We start from the raw sequence: 16,673 nt of genomic DNA, 5'->3' as shown, positions 1-16,673 counted from the left end.
AAAGCTTCGACGGGGTTTTTGGACGTCGACTTCATGAGTCATATCATTCGCCACGCGAAGAATTTGCACGTTTTAGGAAACTTTTGAGGTTGACCTCGACGGTTTGTGATTTCAAAGGGAGTGTAAAGGAATTTCTGCTTCTCAGTTGGAGACGTTCTGTTGACTCTTCTCGCGATTCTCGATTTCTCAACACAAAAGGCTTTTGAGTGCTGATATTACTAGAATGCTACTTTAGTCTCGTGTAGATAGTAAACCTCCAACTTGAAAGAGGAATAGGAATATGCGACACGTTGTTTTCGGCCTTGGGATCGTGTTCGAATGGAAAAGCCCACTGTGAAGTGGGCCTGCGCGTTCCTTACCATACAGATTATGCATATAACGGTTCTCATGTAGATCTTTTTTGTTTCATGAACAAATTTTGGTTTAGACCCTCTTCATCTGCAATCTCTGAAATGCCTCAACACAAGACCGGACCAAAATCTGAAACAGACTGGCCCCTTTAGACCCGTTTTTTTTTTTTTTTTTTTTGATGACCTGGATGTAGACGAAGCCGACAGGCAGGCGACAGAGTTCTTGTAGAGTTTAATGAAAAACATGGCTGCGGCGCAGGAAGGCTTCCCTCTCCTGTTGCCGCGACGGAGCCGGGCCTCAGATCCACATTCGCGGGGCGAGAGAGAGAGAGGGAGAGAGAGAGAGAGCTGCATTTGGAACATATTAACATGGCTGCGGCATGTGGGAAGCAAATGGGGTGACTCATTCAATTTCCTCGTAATTGTCTTCATGCGCACATGCTTTTGATTGCGTTGAATAACATTAAATAATATTGTTTGTAGCTGTCAGTACAGTAGTTGCTCTGTGGTTGGGAACACCATTCATGAATCATGATGGCGTTCTGGGAGTGAGCTGGACACTGACTGGTTAAAGATGGTTGGAAATTGTTCATGGTGAATAATAAAAGTGAACTTTTGTTGTCGTTTTGTTTTTGTTGATGTCTGCCAAAGGAGACCGGAGAGGTCATACTTTACTCACCACTGCTTTCAGGACACGGCAAAGAAATACGCCTGAATGCAATCCGATTACGCTCAAAACTTTTTAAAAAGATACATATTTCATAGCTGAGATGATGACTTCTGCATACAAAACCTTATTATGCAATTTTCCTGGCTTTCCCAACAGTCCGTCTCAAACCAAGCAAGACAGAAAACCCTTCCTGATCCCGCAGCTGGTTTCCCACAGGCGATCCAGGCCAAGGTTGAGGGTGTGGAAGGCATGAAGGGGGTGAGATTAGGCGTGAAATTAGATTTCAGAATTGGGTTTCCCCACAAGAGCTTAAAAGTCACATTTGAGAGCAGAAAATCTTACGTATGCGGAAGAACACAAAGTACTTCGTCATCGGTGTCCCTTTTTGCTTATGTCAGATTCCTGCTAATGTTTTTTGGGGGGGTGGCTTCCAAATAAATCCAACAGATGCAATAAATAATTTACCACAGCCTCTGGCTGTACAAGAAAAAGCTGTTTTAAAATGTGAATAACCTGAGGCGATGACTTTGCTTCCCTTGTGTCTGTGCGTCTGGGTTACGGTGATTCTCAGCAGGATCACCATGTATTTATAGACCATTTTTATTGTTATTCACCTCCATGTTTAATTTCTGATAAAGACGTGCAAAAAGCACCAGCGTGTGTTTTGTTTTTGTTGCCAAAGTAGTGTGAGGTCACAGATTGTGTTTGGATTTTTTTTTGGGGGGGGGGGGGGGAGACATTTCAACCCCAAGTTTTAATACATTTATTTATTAGCCGAGAATTTCTGACTTTTTTAATTTGACTACAAAATGGCTTACTGACGCGTCTAATAATCCGTTTTAAACAAATGCAACAGAAGGCCTTTTTAATTTTCTTTATTTATTTTTGTTTACGCTTTGGCCGTGTGAGACGAGGAGGATTAGAGAAGTGCAGGAGGATCGTCGTGAGAGCTCAGAGTTTCGGTAGCGGAAGAGACAAGAGATGGCGCTTTCTAGTCACAAACCCGTCTTTGGCGCGTCATCCGGTGTGTGCGGAGGAGGATGCGGGATGGTGCGGGGGCCCTGTTTCACTTCCACAAACCGTGAGAGACCTCGTCAGAGGATGGCGCCGACAAGCCTTTGAACTATTAAAACGTTTTTAGGAAATTGCTGAGCAGGACAGGGACCCAAAGCAGAAATGGTCTGCCAAAAATAAAATCCGTTTTTAAAGTGGATAAATGAGCTGGAAGACTCTGATTCAGATTCTCCTGTTTCTGTCTCTCTTTACTAATCCTAGGATCTCTAAACAGTTGTGAATAAAATCTTTTGGTTTGCCTGTGCTTCCACGCTTCCCGTCCAAACAAACATGACTCGTGTGCTTTGTGAAACTCCGGGTGTCACGCAGCAACGTAAGAACCTTCTGCCCCCGATTCTTGTGCAAAGTCAAAGAGCCCGAGCGGATTACAGAACGATTGAGGGACGCGGGAAAGAAAGAGACAATCTCCGCTTGACCCCCTCCATCTGACCCTCCGTCTGACCCTCCAGCGACCCTTCAAAAACCTAAAGTCCAAACGTCAACAAAAGATTATCTCCGAAATCCCCAAAACGTACCTTTTTTTTTTTGTTTTCCCTTTTCTTTTAAAGCGGTCGATGCAAATCGTAACAGAATCAATGACAGATTTAAAAAAAAGAAAGAAAAGCTTTGAAAATGACTGGCACTAGTCATGCTGAGTGTTGACAGGATATTCTCATAAGAATAGTTTTTGCAGTTTTATTGAAAAGTGATCATTGTTATGAACCAGGGTATTTATTTATTTTTCTTTCTTCTTTTTCTCCTTTGTGAGTTTTTCAGCACATTCAAATACTGTTCCGGATTTGAGCTTTGCAGTCCCATGAGATAAAAAGAAGATCCGCTTATTGTCCCCAAACAAACGTCACACCGATAAAGATGTGGTATTAAACACTTGACTGACTGCTCTGCAACTTTACAACTAAACCAAATCAGAGCAAACAGCTCAAACCTTAATATTAAAAACATGCTCTGTAAAAGCCACAACATGCTCCGCATCTTATAAAACAATTTTAGTCCTGTTTTTTATTTTATTTTTATTTTTTCTGTTCTGCATGTCAGGGCTCAAACAGAAACTGTTGCATAATTGCGAAGAAGAAGGAAACCTCTTTTTCTTTTTTTTTAAATTTTTATGTTTCACTAATACAAATGTTGGGAGCGTGTTGTGCGTGTTCTGCGCATCTCTATCTATCACCCCAATAGTTTACGGTGAGAAATTTGTTCCAAGAAAAGTCCAAGAATAAAATCTAAAAATATATGTATAATTGGCACAAAAACAAAAAAAAGTTGAAAAAAATGAAATCTGAACAAACAAGCTGCATTATTGTAGGTTGAACACTTGCACATGCCTCACACCTGAGACTAAAACACAATTGTAAATTAATCTCAAAACATTTTTTTTTTGATTGAGAGGTTTCTCAAATTTGAATTTTTAAAGGTGCTTTTATTTTAATTCAAAGAGACAATGCCTTCTTTGCTCAGGGTGGGGAACATTGCTAAATAGCTGGTAGAGAAATAATATATTGACTGCCTGAAGGCGGAGTTACAGAAAGAGAAGGGGCTTCTTAAAGAGGCAGTGTCCCAATTTCAAGGCGTTAAATTACAAAGTCAAATTTCTTTTACAACAACTACAATATATAACTAACATACTTGATCGTGCATTTACATGCCTGGAAAATACATAACATTGTCCCTTTAAAGTAAACTGCAAATATGTGGAAGAAGATATTCATTATTGAGCAGGTAACAATAAAAAATAAAATATATATACACATTTTTTTGGCTTTTAATGAAGAACACACAAACTTAATTTTTTGGCCCCCAAGCACTTTTCAATTGAAGATTTTTGGCCCATATGGCAAAATGTTCAGACACCACTAGATTAGACCAAAGCAAGTTGATGCATTAGAATGGCCCAGTCAAAGTCCTAAGGCGCAAATCCAATAAGGAATCTGCGGCAAGACACCGACAATTGATGCTGACACACTCTCCGTCCAATCTGACCGAGGTTGAACCATTTCAAACGGAACACACTGCGCATTGTGTCCTTTGTTTTGCAGAAAGCTTTACTTCCATTTGAGCAGTCATGTGGCACTTAACAAGAAAGAGTTTGCTCTAAATGACAGTGACAGGGGATCAGCGAGTATGTGCTTGTGTGTGTGTGTGTGTAACTACTTTCCGATCCTGACCCTCCCATCAGTCATGAACATCCATTGCGATCAGACCGGTCGGGTCACGGCTCCCCGCGGGTCTCCACAAAATCCCAGTGGGGGCTCCCAGCGGGTCCACCCCCGGGCCGGTTCGTCTCCGAGCTCCTTGTTTCCTGTTCGACCGCTCAAAGCGCACGCTGTACGCAGACGCATTCAAGGTTGCGTGCACAGGTCAGCCCCGGGAAGGGTTACCGGAAGTTTAAGCCCAGGCTAATCTGGAAGGCAGCTTGGACGATGTTGGCTGTGGATTTGCAACGATACCAAAAGCTCCCTGTAGCTTTAACGGAAGCAGCTGACAGTCTTAACAAGGCCTCTATGGATCCACAGCTTCACCTGTCACAACAAAGGTAACGTGTCTCCCCCGGTAAAGTGCCACGCGCGCCATCGCGAGCGCAACCTGACTGCTTCACGCTAATGAATGCAATGTCAGGCCTTGTCAAAAGAGCAGGCTGGGAACACATGGATTCGGTTGCTCTCGTAGGAACTTCACCGCCATTATTTTCCCCCTCCGTCCTCTCCGCCATGCTACATGCATTATTGATAAGGACCAGGGGTGATTATAGCTGTTTTACTCAAATATTGCTGCCAAAATGGGCAGTGACAGCTACATGCTGTCATCAGGCTTTATTGGCCTGCGGGATCAAAGTTTCGGCAAAAGAAACGCAACGCAAAAAACTTTTTGGAGCCAATAAAAACGGCTGACGTCAAAAAACTTCTTGAGCCGCATTACGTCCCCCCCGTGTACCTGACCGCATGCCTGACAGGTATAAAAATTATTCAAACTATTCCCGTCTGAATATCTTTTTCTCCTTCCTCTCTTCTATGACGGACGTCTAAGGGGCCGTTATAGAAACTCGAGTCAAGAGAAGATAAAAGGCACGAAGAAGAGGGCGCACGTCAACACCTTTCCCTAAAAATGGCCGGTTATACACATCCCTGTAGATTTGCAAGGGTCACTTCACATGACCTCTGTGCCACTGCGCGTTTTACTTGTGTGCAGACCAGAAGATATTCATAAATTGGAACCTTAAGGCCGGAAAGATGGGAGCTTTCATGTCCGGTCGCACGTCTCCCGCTGACAAAACCAAGAGTTTCAATCGGCCGATTTTGTTCAGTCACGTAAAAATGTTTTTTTATTAGACACAAGAGTCCAAAGTGATGCTAAACGGAAAAGAAAAATACATGACTTTTTTCCACAATGTTAGTAATAAAAATACAGCAAACAACATTATTTTTGTAACGTTGCGACTGCAGCTCACTTTCAAGTAATATTACCCCATGGAAACAACTTAGTGCTAACAAGAACATTTTAACGCTAGCAGTTTTCTTCTCCTTGTTTAAATGCTACATCAAAAAAATGGACGCCCCCTCGTGGTAAGCGCCGGGCTGGCACCATGAGAAAGATTTTGAGACTTCTCTTTATGAAGCCACGAAACAAATAATTTTCAGACTCTTCATTAAAACAAGCACGTGTAAACTGATTGTGGATGTTCAGGGTCGTATCAACGTTTTCTTTTGCAATGCAATGGTTTCTGTGGCCGGTTTCTTGCGCGCGCTGGATGTTTGTTTCTCTGCGCCGGCAGAAGGAGTGGCTCTCCGGAGCCCCCATGTGACGTCAGAGACTCCGCCCTTGGAAGCCGAGGCTGTTCGAGACAGGTGACTGGAGATCACCGCAGCTCTTCACAAATAGGTTCACCCAGTGCGGTTTCGTAAAGTCCCAACTACCAAGTCACTCTTCGTGACGTTTTCATGTAAACAGCCCACGCAGGCGCCAAACTTTACAGAGGCGCCGCGCGTGCTTGTTTTGTTTTGAAGAGGATTCCGGGGTAAACAAAAGGATTTATTTAACGTTTGACGCAACTGTCACGCCTTTTCCCGCTGCACCATCCGGTTGCTGGAAGTTGGTTCCCCGTTAACCCATTAGAGAAAGGAAAGGAAAGGAAAGCTCGTGCTTGGTTGTGAAGCCCCTGTTTCGCGTCGGCACCCTCCCCTCTGTCCTGTTTGAAAATGGCGACCGCCTCCCACCGGAATGAGCGCGAGGTCCCGCCCCTCTGGTTGTGTCTGTGTGCCGCCCACGAGGGGGGCAGTTCGCGCGAGTCGCTTTAAGCGTATGCTGCTTTCACGTGCTCCTCGACAAGATCTAAGCTAATAGGCGCAGACTTATTTGGAGTTTTACATCAATGTCGCCACAAATGTCAAACGAGGGTTGACACAAACATAACGCAGAAACGTAGAAGAGGTTTTATTTAAAAGTAAAAGAAAATGGTAGGGTTTGGGATCCAAATCAGCAAGTGTTTTTCCTCTTTTTCTTATGAAAACGATGAACGACAATAAAAAAACAAAAAAACAAAAAAAAAACAACAAACCAAATGCAACAATTATCAAACTCTTATAGCAAGCACTTATCCAAATACAAGCACCTTGAAAGACATTTAAAATAAAGTTTACAGTATGTTATGCTTGCTGCTGAAAATATAAATAATAGTTTTCTACTGACAGTGTCAAACAAAGTTTTATTGTGCATTGAATGTTTACTCAGAAGGTAACATCTTAAAAGAGAAAAAAATCCCAATCCTGACTTTACAATCCAAAATGTCTGCTTTGCATGTTAAACCTGCTGATCCTTACAGTAGAAGAAACAAACAAAATAGGGTTTATTTGCACTTCTAATCAGCATGCATCTAGCAACAAGGTGTGCACAAATTGTGCACAATTTGCAACTGCAGCGTTAAAATTTCCCACACTCTGCACTGAGATACGAGAGAAAGTGGTGGCTGATAAAAAGCTTTCATTTGCCTCCGAGAAAAGCAAAATTCAAAGCGAAAATTCTGGATAGTCATAATGTGGAAACCAAGAGAATTTTTTTTTCTACAGTGTTTGAAAGCACAAAATGCGTTAAAGGAATTTCTCAGCTTGGTAAGCCTTGGTCACTGTGGGTGTCAGTCAACAAAACTTGTTCCTGGCATCGTGTCCAGCTCGATGATGTGAACCTGTTGGAGGAAAAAAAATATATATATTTACACATATTAACATTTTGTTATTTATTATCTTTTTTTATGAGGAAACTTGTTCATTTATCTGTATTTCACTACGATATATTGTTTATTGATTGTACCTGAAGGAACTACACATGACAACCAGGCTTTATGGCTGCCTCTGGCATGCGATGTGACGTGAATCGTCCCTTTTTAAATAAATAGCCGGCAACGATAGCTCATATAGCTGCATTACAAAATGCAAAATGTTCATTTCAAATGCAATGGATGCAATGACAGGAAAGACCAAAAAAGAGAGAGACAAAGAAAAAAGAAAGGATAACAGGAAAAGTGAAAAGCTAAGAGGAAAAGTGGAAGTAAAGAACAGAGGAGGGGAAATAGTGCGTAAGAATTCACCCCAGAAATTTGCTTCTGCACCTGCAGAAAGAAAATAAGCGAGAATCAAGAAACCACAGCGACACAACAACATAATGTAACTACAACAATGATGTCATTGAGAAGCACGCGGGACTAATTAATACAAGCTCGTGTGTGCATAAGGTTTCTCCATATAAATGTACAATGGCAGGGGTGAGGAGACACAGACCCCCCCCCCCCACACACACCCCCAGAACCCGAGGCAGACATGGAGGAGATGGGAGCCACAGACTTCATGAAGCCCCCACACCGACCCCCCACGGGAGTCCCGGGCAAGCTGGACGCTCAGTGTGGGAACCACAATCTCAATGCGCTTCCAACCACAACAAAACGACCAATTCCCACGTTACGCGCAGCACTTGAAAGCAGCATAAGCTCCTGTTCTTTGTGTGTGTGTGTGCGCTCGCGCGCCCCCGCGCGCGCGTATGAGGGTTTGTGCGCTCGCGCCGGTTTTTTTTTTTTTTTTTTTTTTGCGAGGCAGCGAGTTGCGTGCGAAGAGCTCGACATGTCATTCAGAGGAATCCGCCACCTGAAACGCGAGGAAGTCGAGGCGACTCGATTGGGTATAAAGAATCAGCCAACATCTGCCTCCGAGCAGAGCGACGCTGATGAAAACATCAGCGCGGAGCTCGTGCAGGGACCCCCGGCCGCGTTCGTGTTTCGCCTTCCCGCTGGATCTATCGCTTCCCGGAGCCGGTGCGTCTCTCTGGAACATTTTAAAGTGGATGTGATTCAGGAGCCAACTCGATTCTGGATTTAATCCACGGAGATTCTGGGTTAGTGTATTATTCTCTGATTCTTTTCTTCTTCTTTTTTAATTAGCAGTTTTATTATTATTTTTTTTAAGTTTTGTGATTTAAAAAAAATTAAATAGAGGTCATTTTTCTACTGTTTTTGAATAAGTTACCATGAACACTCTTGGGGACAAGATCATTTAAGCATTTAAACTTAATACGGGTGGGAGGGCTGCACTCATTTTCCACACATTTGATCTGGAGGGGCAGGAGAGCGTGTGTGTTAGGGGTGCGGGGGTCAAAGCTTGACCTTTGGAAACGCAATAATGGTCAACAAAACGCTGCTTTTGAAGCTGTCATCCTGCACGTGTCCTGCTTGGAAGCGTCTTCCCGCGGCCGCGTCGCAAAGCAGCTCTAAACTTGCCGTGTCTGATCCGCAGCGCACCTGTTACCTCCACGGAGCGCGAGACCATGATCCCACCTGGAGACTGCATGTACGCGGGCAGGAAGAGGAGGAAGCCCGTCCAGAAACAGTTAAGGAGTCACGCTTGCTCTTGTGCATGCATTAGATAAGTGCTTGCATATTATTATTATTATTAATAATTTTTTTTTCCAGGCTTACGCTTAATGATTGTTGGACGCATTTATGCACAAGCACAATTATTTTTTTGGACTTTTTGTTGTTTCTTCTGAATTAAGTCATCACCCTGGAGTAGATTTTATAAGTATTTTGGTCGAACTTCATGCTTTCAATATAATGAGGCTGAAATGTGGCCACATTAGGCTTTTTTAAAATGTATTTTTTATGTGATGCAGACTTCTCCTATTCGATCCTAAGGGATGTAATGAATAGTGATGACTGTTATATAAGTTAATGAAGAGGGAAGTGGTAATTGACCCCCCCACCCCTCCTCCAAAAAAAACGGCCTGTGGCATTTCTAAAGTTTTCTACTGGTCCCTGCCTTTTGCTGCTGATCTGAGAGGAAATCTTTGCCACATCAAAACCACTTCCCTGCATGGACTTTTTTTCAGCTCCTAAAATGAAACAGGCACGCTGGTACTCTGCTGTTTTTGTGGTTTCCTTTGATTTTTTATTTTTTTTGTAAAGTAACAAAAAACAAAAACAAAAAAAAACAACAAAAATCTTAATTTATGCCTCTATGCTCCAGTCAAACTAACGGCGATTGTCCAAGATTACACCGGGAAGAATCACGCACTAACTTTTTATTGGGTTTTGTCGTGCGAGATTCCTGTTTCCCGTCCCCAAGCCTGTTGTCAAAAGACACAAATAAATGTGGTTTTATGATTTTTTCAAGGCAGAGAGGGAAGACTTCCTTGTGGGCAGTGTGGTTTTATCAAGTCCTGACTCTTTGCATTAGTTTGCAACCTGCTGCGCTTTCCCTGCAAGAGTCATTAAAAAGAAACCTGTTTCTATGCTAAGAGAGTTATGAAGGTTCGGTTTGCATTTAACACACGCTATTTCCTAAAAGTAACTTTGCTAAAAAAATAAAGTTTTGCACCAAAATTGACAAAGATAGTAGTCATTTTTGCTTTCAGGATTTAAGCTGATTCATATGTGTCAGGTGTATTTATTTTCCCTGTGATGTTAAAAACCTGACATAAAGTGTAAATTTAAATAGATACCCTGTCAGTTTAAAAAAAAAAAAAAGAAAAAAGTTTTAAGTAAAGTTCACCAAGTGGGTGATTTTTGTCGGCTGTTTTCTCAAGTCTAAGTTTGCTTCAGAAGTTCCCCGAAGGACATGTTTCTGGCTTTTAACCCCACCCGAACCCGAACGTTCACGTCTCGACGTTTCTCCCCGTCCGCCTTGTCGTCGACAGGAAGCCGTCGTCTGCCAATGAGAAGAGCAACCCGTCCAAGAGGCACCGGGACAGGCTCAACGCCGAGCTGGACCGCCTGGCCAGCCTGCTGCCGTTCCCTCCGGACGTCATCTCCAAACTGGACAAGTTGTCCGTGCTGCGCCTCGCCGTCTCCTACCTCCGCGTCAAAAGCTTCTTCCAAGGTAAAGAGCGCCTCGAAAGTTTGCGTCGCGGTGCTCAGAACTTTTTGTTCCCCCACAGGAGGTACTGTGCGAGCACAGAAGACGACGCGGCGTGTTTGAGCTGATGAAAATAGTTAATTTCAAGGGGTTTTTTTGTTGTTGTTTTTTTCTGGAGAATATTCTGTAAGGGCATCATTTTCCACCTCTCTTTGCTCCCCTCTTGTAAAATGCCTGCAAGAGACTCCGCAGCATAAACATTTCACCAAGCCGCTAAGGATGAGTCATGAGTTCAAGACGGTTCATGAATATGAGAGAAAAAGTCTGTTTTTCTGGCTTACATCACCGCTGCGCCTTTGTTTACTTCTGCTACATGCGAGTGGAAAGTGGGCTGATTTGGAGTCTTGTTTTGTGATCCACGCGCCGTCTTGCTCCTCCTCCCGCTCCTCGTGTTGCTCCACCGTGAACTTCAAATATTCATGTGCCCCTGAAGACCGTATTCAGTTGCCACTGGCCTTGAATGCTGCTTTATTAACGGAAACACTGAAAGCGCAGATGATGAAAATTGGACTTTTCTTTTTTCCTTTTTTCTTCCAAGTGAAATAACAGCTGTGAGACTCGCCTCTTAATTTTCTCAGAGAAAAACTTTCATGATTGATGTGAGATTCTCACAGCATGACGACCTTGAGTAAAAACAGCACAGCATCGGGGTATTGACACAGGGATTTAAAACTATAAACGGCAACATAGTAAAGATGTAATAGCTTTTCTCTATAAAACAACTTACCAGATGTCGTTGTTGAAACTGTACAGTCAAGTAGTTTTACAAGGCAAGAAAAATTCCCAAAACAACCCAATCTGATATTCTCTGCTTGTATAAAGAAAATATAGTTGAAATACACTATTAGACTCTCTGCTTACCTGTGTTTAGTTAGTTCCTCTGACTGGTGTTTCCCTGTGTGTGCATTTTCAGTTCATTGAGTTAATTGTTCTCACAGGTTCCTCGCTTCAGCAGTCATTGTCCCCAGTATTGATACGCTCCGTTTTCAACTTCTCTTCACCAGATTTTCTTGTTTGTTCTCGTGTTTTCTGGAGTTTTCCTCTGTGTTTCAGCTTGCTAAGTTAATGAATCACCTGAACATTGTCGCTCCTACCTCCTGCTTGTGTTTGGGTCCTCCACCAACTGCACACACATGGGGTCAGGAGGCTTCTTGTAGCCAGATGACCAGTGCAGTGATTGATGGTTGAGGGTGAGCTGTGAAAACTCTGCTCTCAGCGGAAAGCTTTCTCTCGCTTCAAACTGTGGGAATGGTGTGACGGAAGAAATTCAAGCGATTTTGAAACCGTAGCTTTCTGAAACCTCGGTAAAACTGAGCACGGAGGATGAAAGGGCGAACGGGGAGGAAAAGTCGAGGTCCCGCTAAGTTCAACGCCTACTGTGTCTGCCTCGGTGGGGTGAAACAAAGTTCCCATCATCGTTTCTGAGAAGTCTCATTGGGGATTTGTAAGCTTCATCTGTGCTAAAAGTTTTGCCCCCTTGCCCCGGTGATCTCCAGAGTACGCTTAACCTCCACCATCCGGTGCCTTGGTTTGACATGACACCCAACAACTGGCATCCTGTTGGCTCCTTCCTTCTTACACACATGCTTACTCCCTCTCCCTCTCTCTCTGTCTCTGTCTCTCTCTTTGGCATGTACCTGAACACTCATTTAGCTTAGCCAGCACGCAACGTTGAAGAACAGGTGCTAATCTGAGGAACCAAGCGGCCATGGGTTCACGGAGAGATAAAGATATCTTTCGCATCCGAGGCGCGGGGCGATGCCGAGAATTATCCCAGCCAAGGGAATCCTGGAAAACTCTTGTAAAGCGATGGAAGTGAGTGGCATTGTCAGCTGGCGTCTTCGTCAGCTCGGCGTTGCGTTCCCGTTTTCCAAACATCCCACGAGACAACGCCGTGGGAAACGCTGCAAGCGTTTGGAATATGCATCTGGCCCGCGGCCTGTATTTGTTTACTCCTCCTCTGCTGTTATTAGTGGCAGTAGTGACCGGCTTATCTGACCTTTGATGCTTCACAAATGAGATTAATTAGAGAGGAACATGAGGGATTTGGTTGTGTTTACATCTGGAGTCTCTCTGCGCGGCCTCCATCCGATCAACTGCCTTGACCCACATAATCAACACCTCCCCTCGCCTCTTGCCCCACCCTCACCCCCCTCCACCCTCATCATCCCCATCCGACGTGCGAACGCGGAGCAAGGCTGGAGCATTGCTACATAAATCTAAGATGAGCAGCAAAGTACATGTCCACATCCTTCCTGTGGTTTCCAACAACAGTCAGAATTGTCTATGAGTCACTGACAGAAAATAAGACATGAAACCCTGAAACCTGCAGCTTTAAGTTTCATTTGTCTTTATGAACAGTTTTAACTGAGGAAGGATCTATTTTCCTTTTTTCTTTTTTTTTTTTTTTTGAGGGTGTAGTGATCAACTATGTCCAGCAGGGGACTGTGTGAAGTTACTTGCTGATCATTATGTAGACGTTAGATATGGACGGTAACACACATTTATTGACAGAAACAGTGAATTCTTTAAAAAAACAAACAAAAAAACATTTAAAAAAAATTTCAGAGAGATGGTGAGGTCATGAATCAGGTGCTTTTTGGAAGGTTCGATTGCGGGATGCTCTTCTGTGTACTTTGTACAACTACACCTTCAGGCTGTATGTATTTGCATGTGTGTGTAAATAAAAACCAGCAACTGACAATTTTTACCATTTCACTTTGATCTCAAGGAAATCAGCCAATCAGGATTTGAAGTACTTCAAAACAACATACAATCAGTAATCAATAGTCATAAGGCAGGGAAGTGTGTTCAAATGCTACTATATCTTATAGTATATAATATGCAAGAAAACGGTTATTAGTATGTTGAAACTGTTACATTATAAGACAGTGAATGATGATATAAAAAGTTAAATATAAACTCTCCAGAGATCATAGACGTGTTTAACTGTTAGGAGTGAAAACGTTCTGTATTTCCTCAAAGATGGAGTTAAATCTACTTAAAAAAAAAAAAAAAAAAAAAATATATATATATATATATATATTTTATTTTTCACCTACTTTCCAGTCAGGTGTGAATTTGCTCGCACGTCAACGGGTGAGCTGTAATTTCCTCTCTGCCGTGTAAGGTCGCTGCCCTCTTTATGACTGCCGAGCTGGTTAAATATTTAGCATTAATTTAACACTCTTTGATCGTCTCTCCTGCGGGTTTCACACTTAGCAGACAAAACTGTTCAAATGATCACATGCTGGTTAAAGTTAGTCATTTATATATTTAATTTGGTGAAAATGAAAGAAATAACAATTGTACACCCACTGTAATTAAAGTCAAACGGATACTGTACTGATGGGTTAACTACTAACTACTATTTGGAGCGGGAATATTGATGAGTTTGCACTTCCACCCCACTGCCTTAAATATGTAAAACGAAAGGTCTGACATTATGCTTCTTGCTGTTAGTATTTTTTTGCACATATGTAAAAAAATAAATAAACAAAAAAACAGACTGTTGCCTTGCAACAAGAAGGTCTTTCTGCAAGGAGTTCATATGTGCTTCCTGTGATTCGACAGGTGTAATACATTTCCTTTCATATGACAGTAAAGCCAAACAGGCGAGGTATCAACACTGCACACTGATAAAAGAGAAAAAGAGACTTTTTAAGCTGAAGAACCCAAAGACCTCACGGTAAAAGTCTATTTATTCTCTAACGCCTGTGGTCTTATAAAGTAAATGAGCCTAATGAAATACACTCTTCAGGCTATCAGATCAGCTGATCTAATTCTTGCTCACACCCACCTATTTGCTGTTGGCACGCTATGCGTCTGAAAGCAATGCCGAACAATATTGCATTGCTTTTTGTGGCCTTTGTTTGCCTGTGTTGTGGTTTCAACCAGGAGTGCAGCATGTGTTTAATTTGCCTGCTGTGGCCAACGCTTTCCCCTCTCTTTGGACACAAACGGAGCGTTTATATTACTTTAGAAAGCTTAAGGCTCTGCAAATGTACTGATTAGCACAGTAAGTTAGTGGCCGGCAGCACAAAGCTTCGTGTTGTGTCGGAGATGGTTTTGCATCTTCATATTTGCTTCCAAAAAAAACAAAAAAAAAAACCCCAAAGCAATTAAACCCTTGAAATTTGTTGCTTTTTTTAAAGCCTCTTTTCTCTAGAAGAAGGCCACCTTTTCAAGAAGACCGGTGTTTGCATATAGTGGGAGCTTTTTAATTGTCAGTTGCCCAATAGGGAAATGGTGTAACCAACATCTTGTTTCGGTGGCATCCCTAATTCATTAAATTGACTCTCAACATCACATGAAAGCCAACCACAACATTTCCGATAAATTGAAGCAACACGCGTAGTACTATATTTGTTTTTATGCATTAAAACATAAAAATCCAAAAACAAGAATATTGAACTGGAAATCAAAAGTTTGTTGGCATCTGTTTAACAGTTTTTCTGTGTGTTTCTGCATGGTCATGCCTTTTGTCAGGCATAATCAAGCCATAGTTCATGTTTAACCTTATATTTTTACACACCAGTTTATTTATACAACGTTTCTTTTTTCTGCTTTTTTCAATGTATAAATCTGGCTTGTGTGAAGGGCGTGAGAAACGTTTGTCAAATGCACAGAGAAACTTTTAGAACATATTTACTTTGGCTTCTTAAAACAACTGGAAACGTTGAGCACAGATCCCTTTACTGTATTAGCTTTGAGGATAATAGTTAGAGTCATCATACTTTTCTCTGAATAAAAGTATTTAAATAACATTTTTGCACTTTTTTTGTTTGTTTATTACAGACAAAGAAATACTTTTATTTTCTGAATGTTACGTTAAGTTTCAAGGGCTAAAAGACACTTGAATAAATAAAACTGTAACTGTTGTCATTCACATTTATATATTTGTTTATCATCAAGACTATAGTACGTATTTGAAAATGTCCTCACGTGGAATAATGTCAATTAAAATACGCTTAAAACCTGCATGTCCAGACCAAACCAAATAGTAACTATACTTTCACACCTGTTAGCTGGACATTCGTCTTTTCATCTAGTTATCTTGTTTGTTCTCCGCTGAAAATGACACAGTTTACAACTAAGTCCTAAAAAACATGAAATGGTTCAAAGATTTTAAGCTAGTTAAGGCTTTGCTTAAAGTTAAATTATAAATATATAACTCGCATAATCATGCCAGCCTTACTGGTCTCTGCTGAAAACGGTGAACTGGAATTGCAGCCGACTAAACCCAACACCATTAGATTTCCATTCAAATGTTTAAGTTTGCAAAATAAAGTGGTTACTGGTCAAACATTGTCTTTGTCTGACACTAGCTTTTAAAACTGAATCCAGTTTGAATCTCGCTTGAATGAAAGTGTGAATGATTTCATGGCTTATGTCTATCCTCTCCAAAAATATATTTTTATAGTGCACATAAGAATAATAAGGTATGAACCGCAACAGCGAGTGTGTCCTCTGATACGAGTCTCATAAGCTAGCTGCGTAGAAAGGCCTCTGATGTAAACGTATCCACATCGAGCTGGACGTTTCCTTAAAACCTCCTTTCTCAGCCTTCATGCCATGTTAGGTAGTGACCAGGTAGAAAAACATGAACTTAGACAAAAAAGAATATAAAAACAAACAAACAAACAAAAAAACAGCAGCGCTTTGGTGTAGATATGAGTTGCTAATCAAGTGTATGCAGTGCAGTTTCAAAATGAGTTTCCTTGGGCTGTTATCTGCTTGCTGAGCTATAATAAAAGAGGAAGAGAAACACCACAGAGCCCACAGACTCACGCCAGGCAAATGACGTCAGCAAGTAGACAGGAGACAGTTTTGTAACCCGACAGAGGAAGGAGGGAAAAAAGACACAACAATCAGTTTGAATCTTTATTTTATCACCAGCTAATTAAAAACAATTTCACAGAGGTAAGCCACCACTTTGCCATCACTCTGGCTTTCTTCTTCCCATATCAGGTCTGTATCAAATTTGGTCGTAACCAGTGCAGGCCGTTTGATTTCCTAAAGCGGGAAGTGCAGTAGCGTGACAGCCGCTTCTGAATGGAGTCTTTTTGCTCAAGGGTGGAACTGTGGATCAGGTCAAATCATAGACAGACTTTTGTGTTTGCTAAACTCCCAGTGACCCTCCACTTTTTCCTTCCTTAAGACACAGACAAGATGGTCAGGCGGAATCCGAGA

General features: G+C 42.0%; 1 protein-coding gene across 2 annotated transcripts in view; it reads left to right on the top strand.

Moving 5' to 3' along the window:
• Positions 1–8,188: 8,188 nt before the first annotated feature.
• The window catches only part of LOC129364614 (uncharacterized), a 70,112-nt gene continuing 61,627 nt past the window's right edge, over positions 8,189–16,673 (top strand). For both annotated transcript variants that reach the window (XM_055037374.1, XM_055037373.1), the window contains exons 1-3: positions 8,189–8,466; positions 8,865–8,957; positions 10,264–10,445. In XM_055037374.1, coding sequence (XP_054893349.1) covers positions 8,896–8,957; positions 10,264–10,445 — 244 coding nt within the window. In that variant the 5' untranslated portion in view covers positions 8,189–8,466; positions 8,865–8,895. The remainder of the gene's footprint in view (positions 8,467–8,864; positions 8,958–10,263; positions 10,446–16,673) is intronic.

Source organism: Poeciliopsis prolifica, unplaced genomic scaffold (assembly GCF_027474105.1).
Source record: "Poeciliopsis prolifica strain line A6 unplaced genomic scaffold, Auburn_PproV2 SCAFFOLD012, whole genome shotgun sequence".
Taxonomy (NCBI): domain Eukaryota; kingdom Metazoa; phylum Chordata; class Actinopteri; order Cyprinodontiformes; family Poeciliidae; genus Poeciliopsis; species Poeciliopsis prolifica.
The sequence above is the reverse complement of the archived record's forward strand: the minus strand, read 5'-3'. Positions and strand labels throughout refer to the sequence as shown.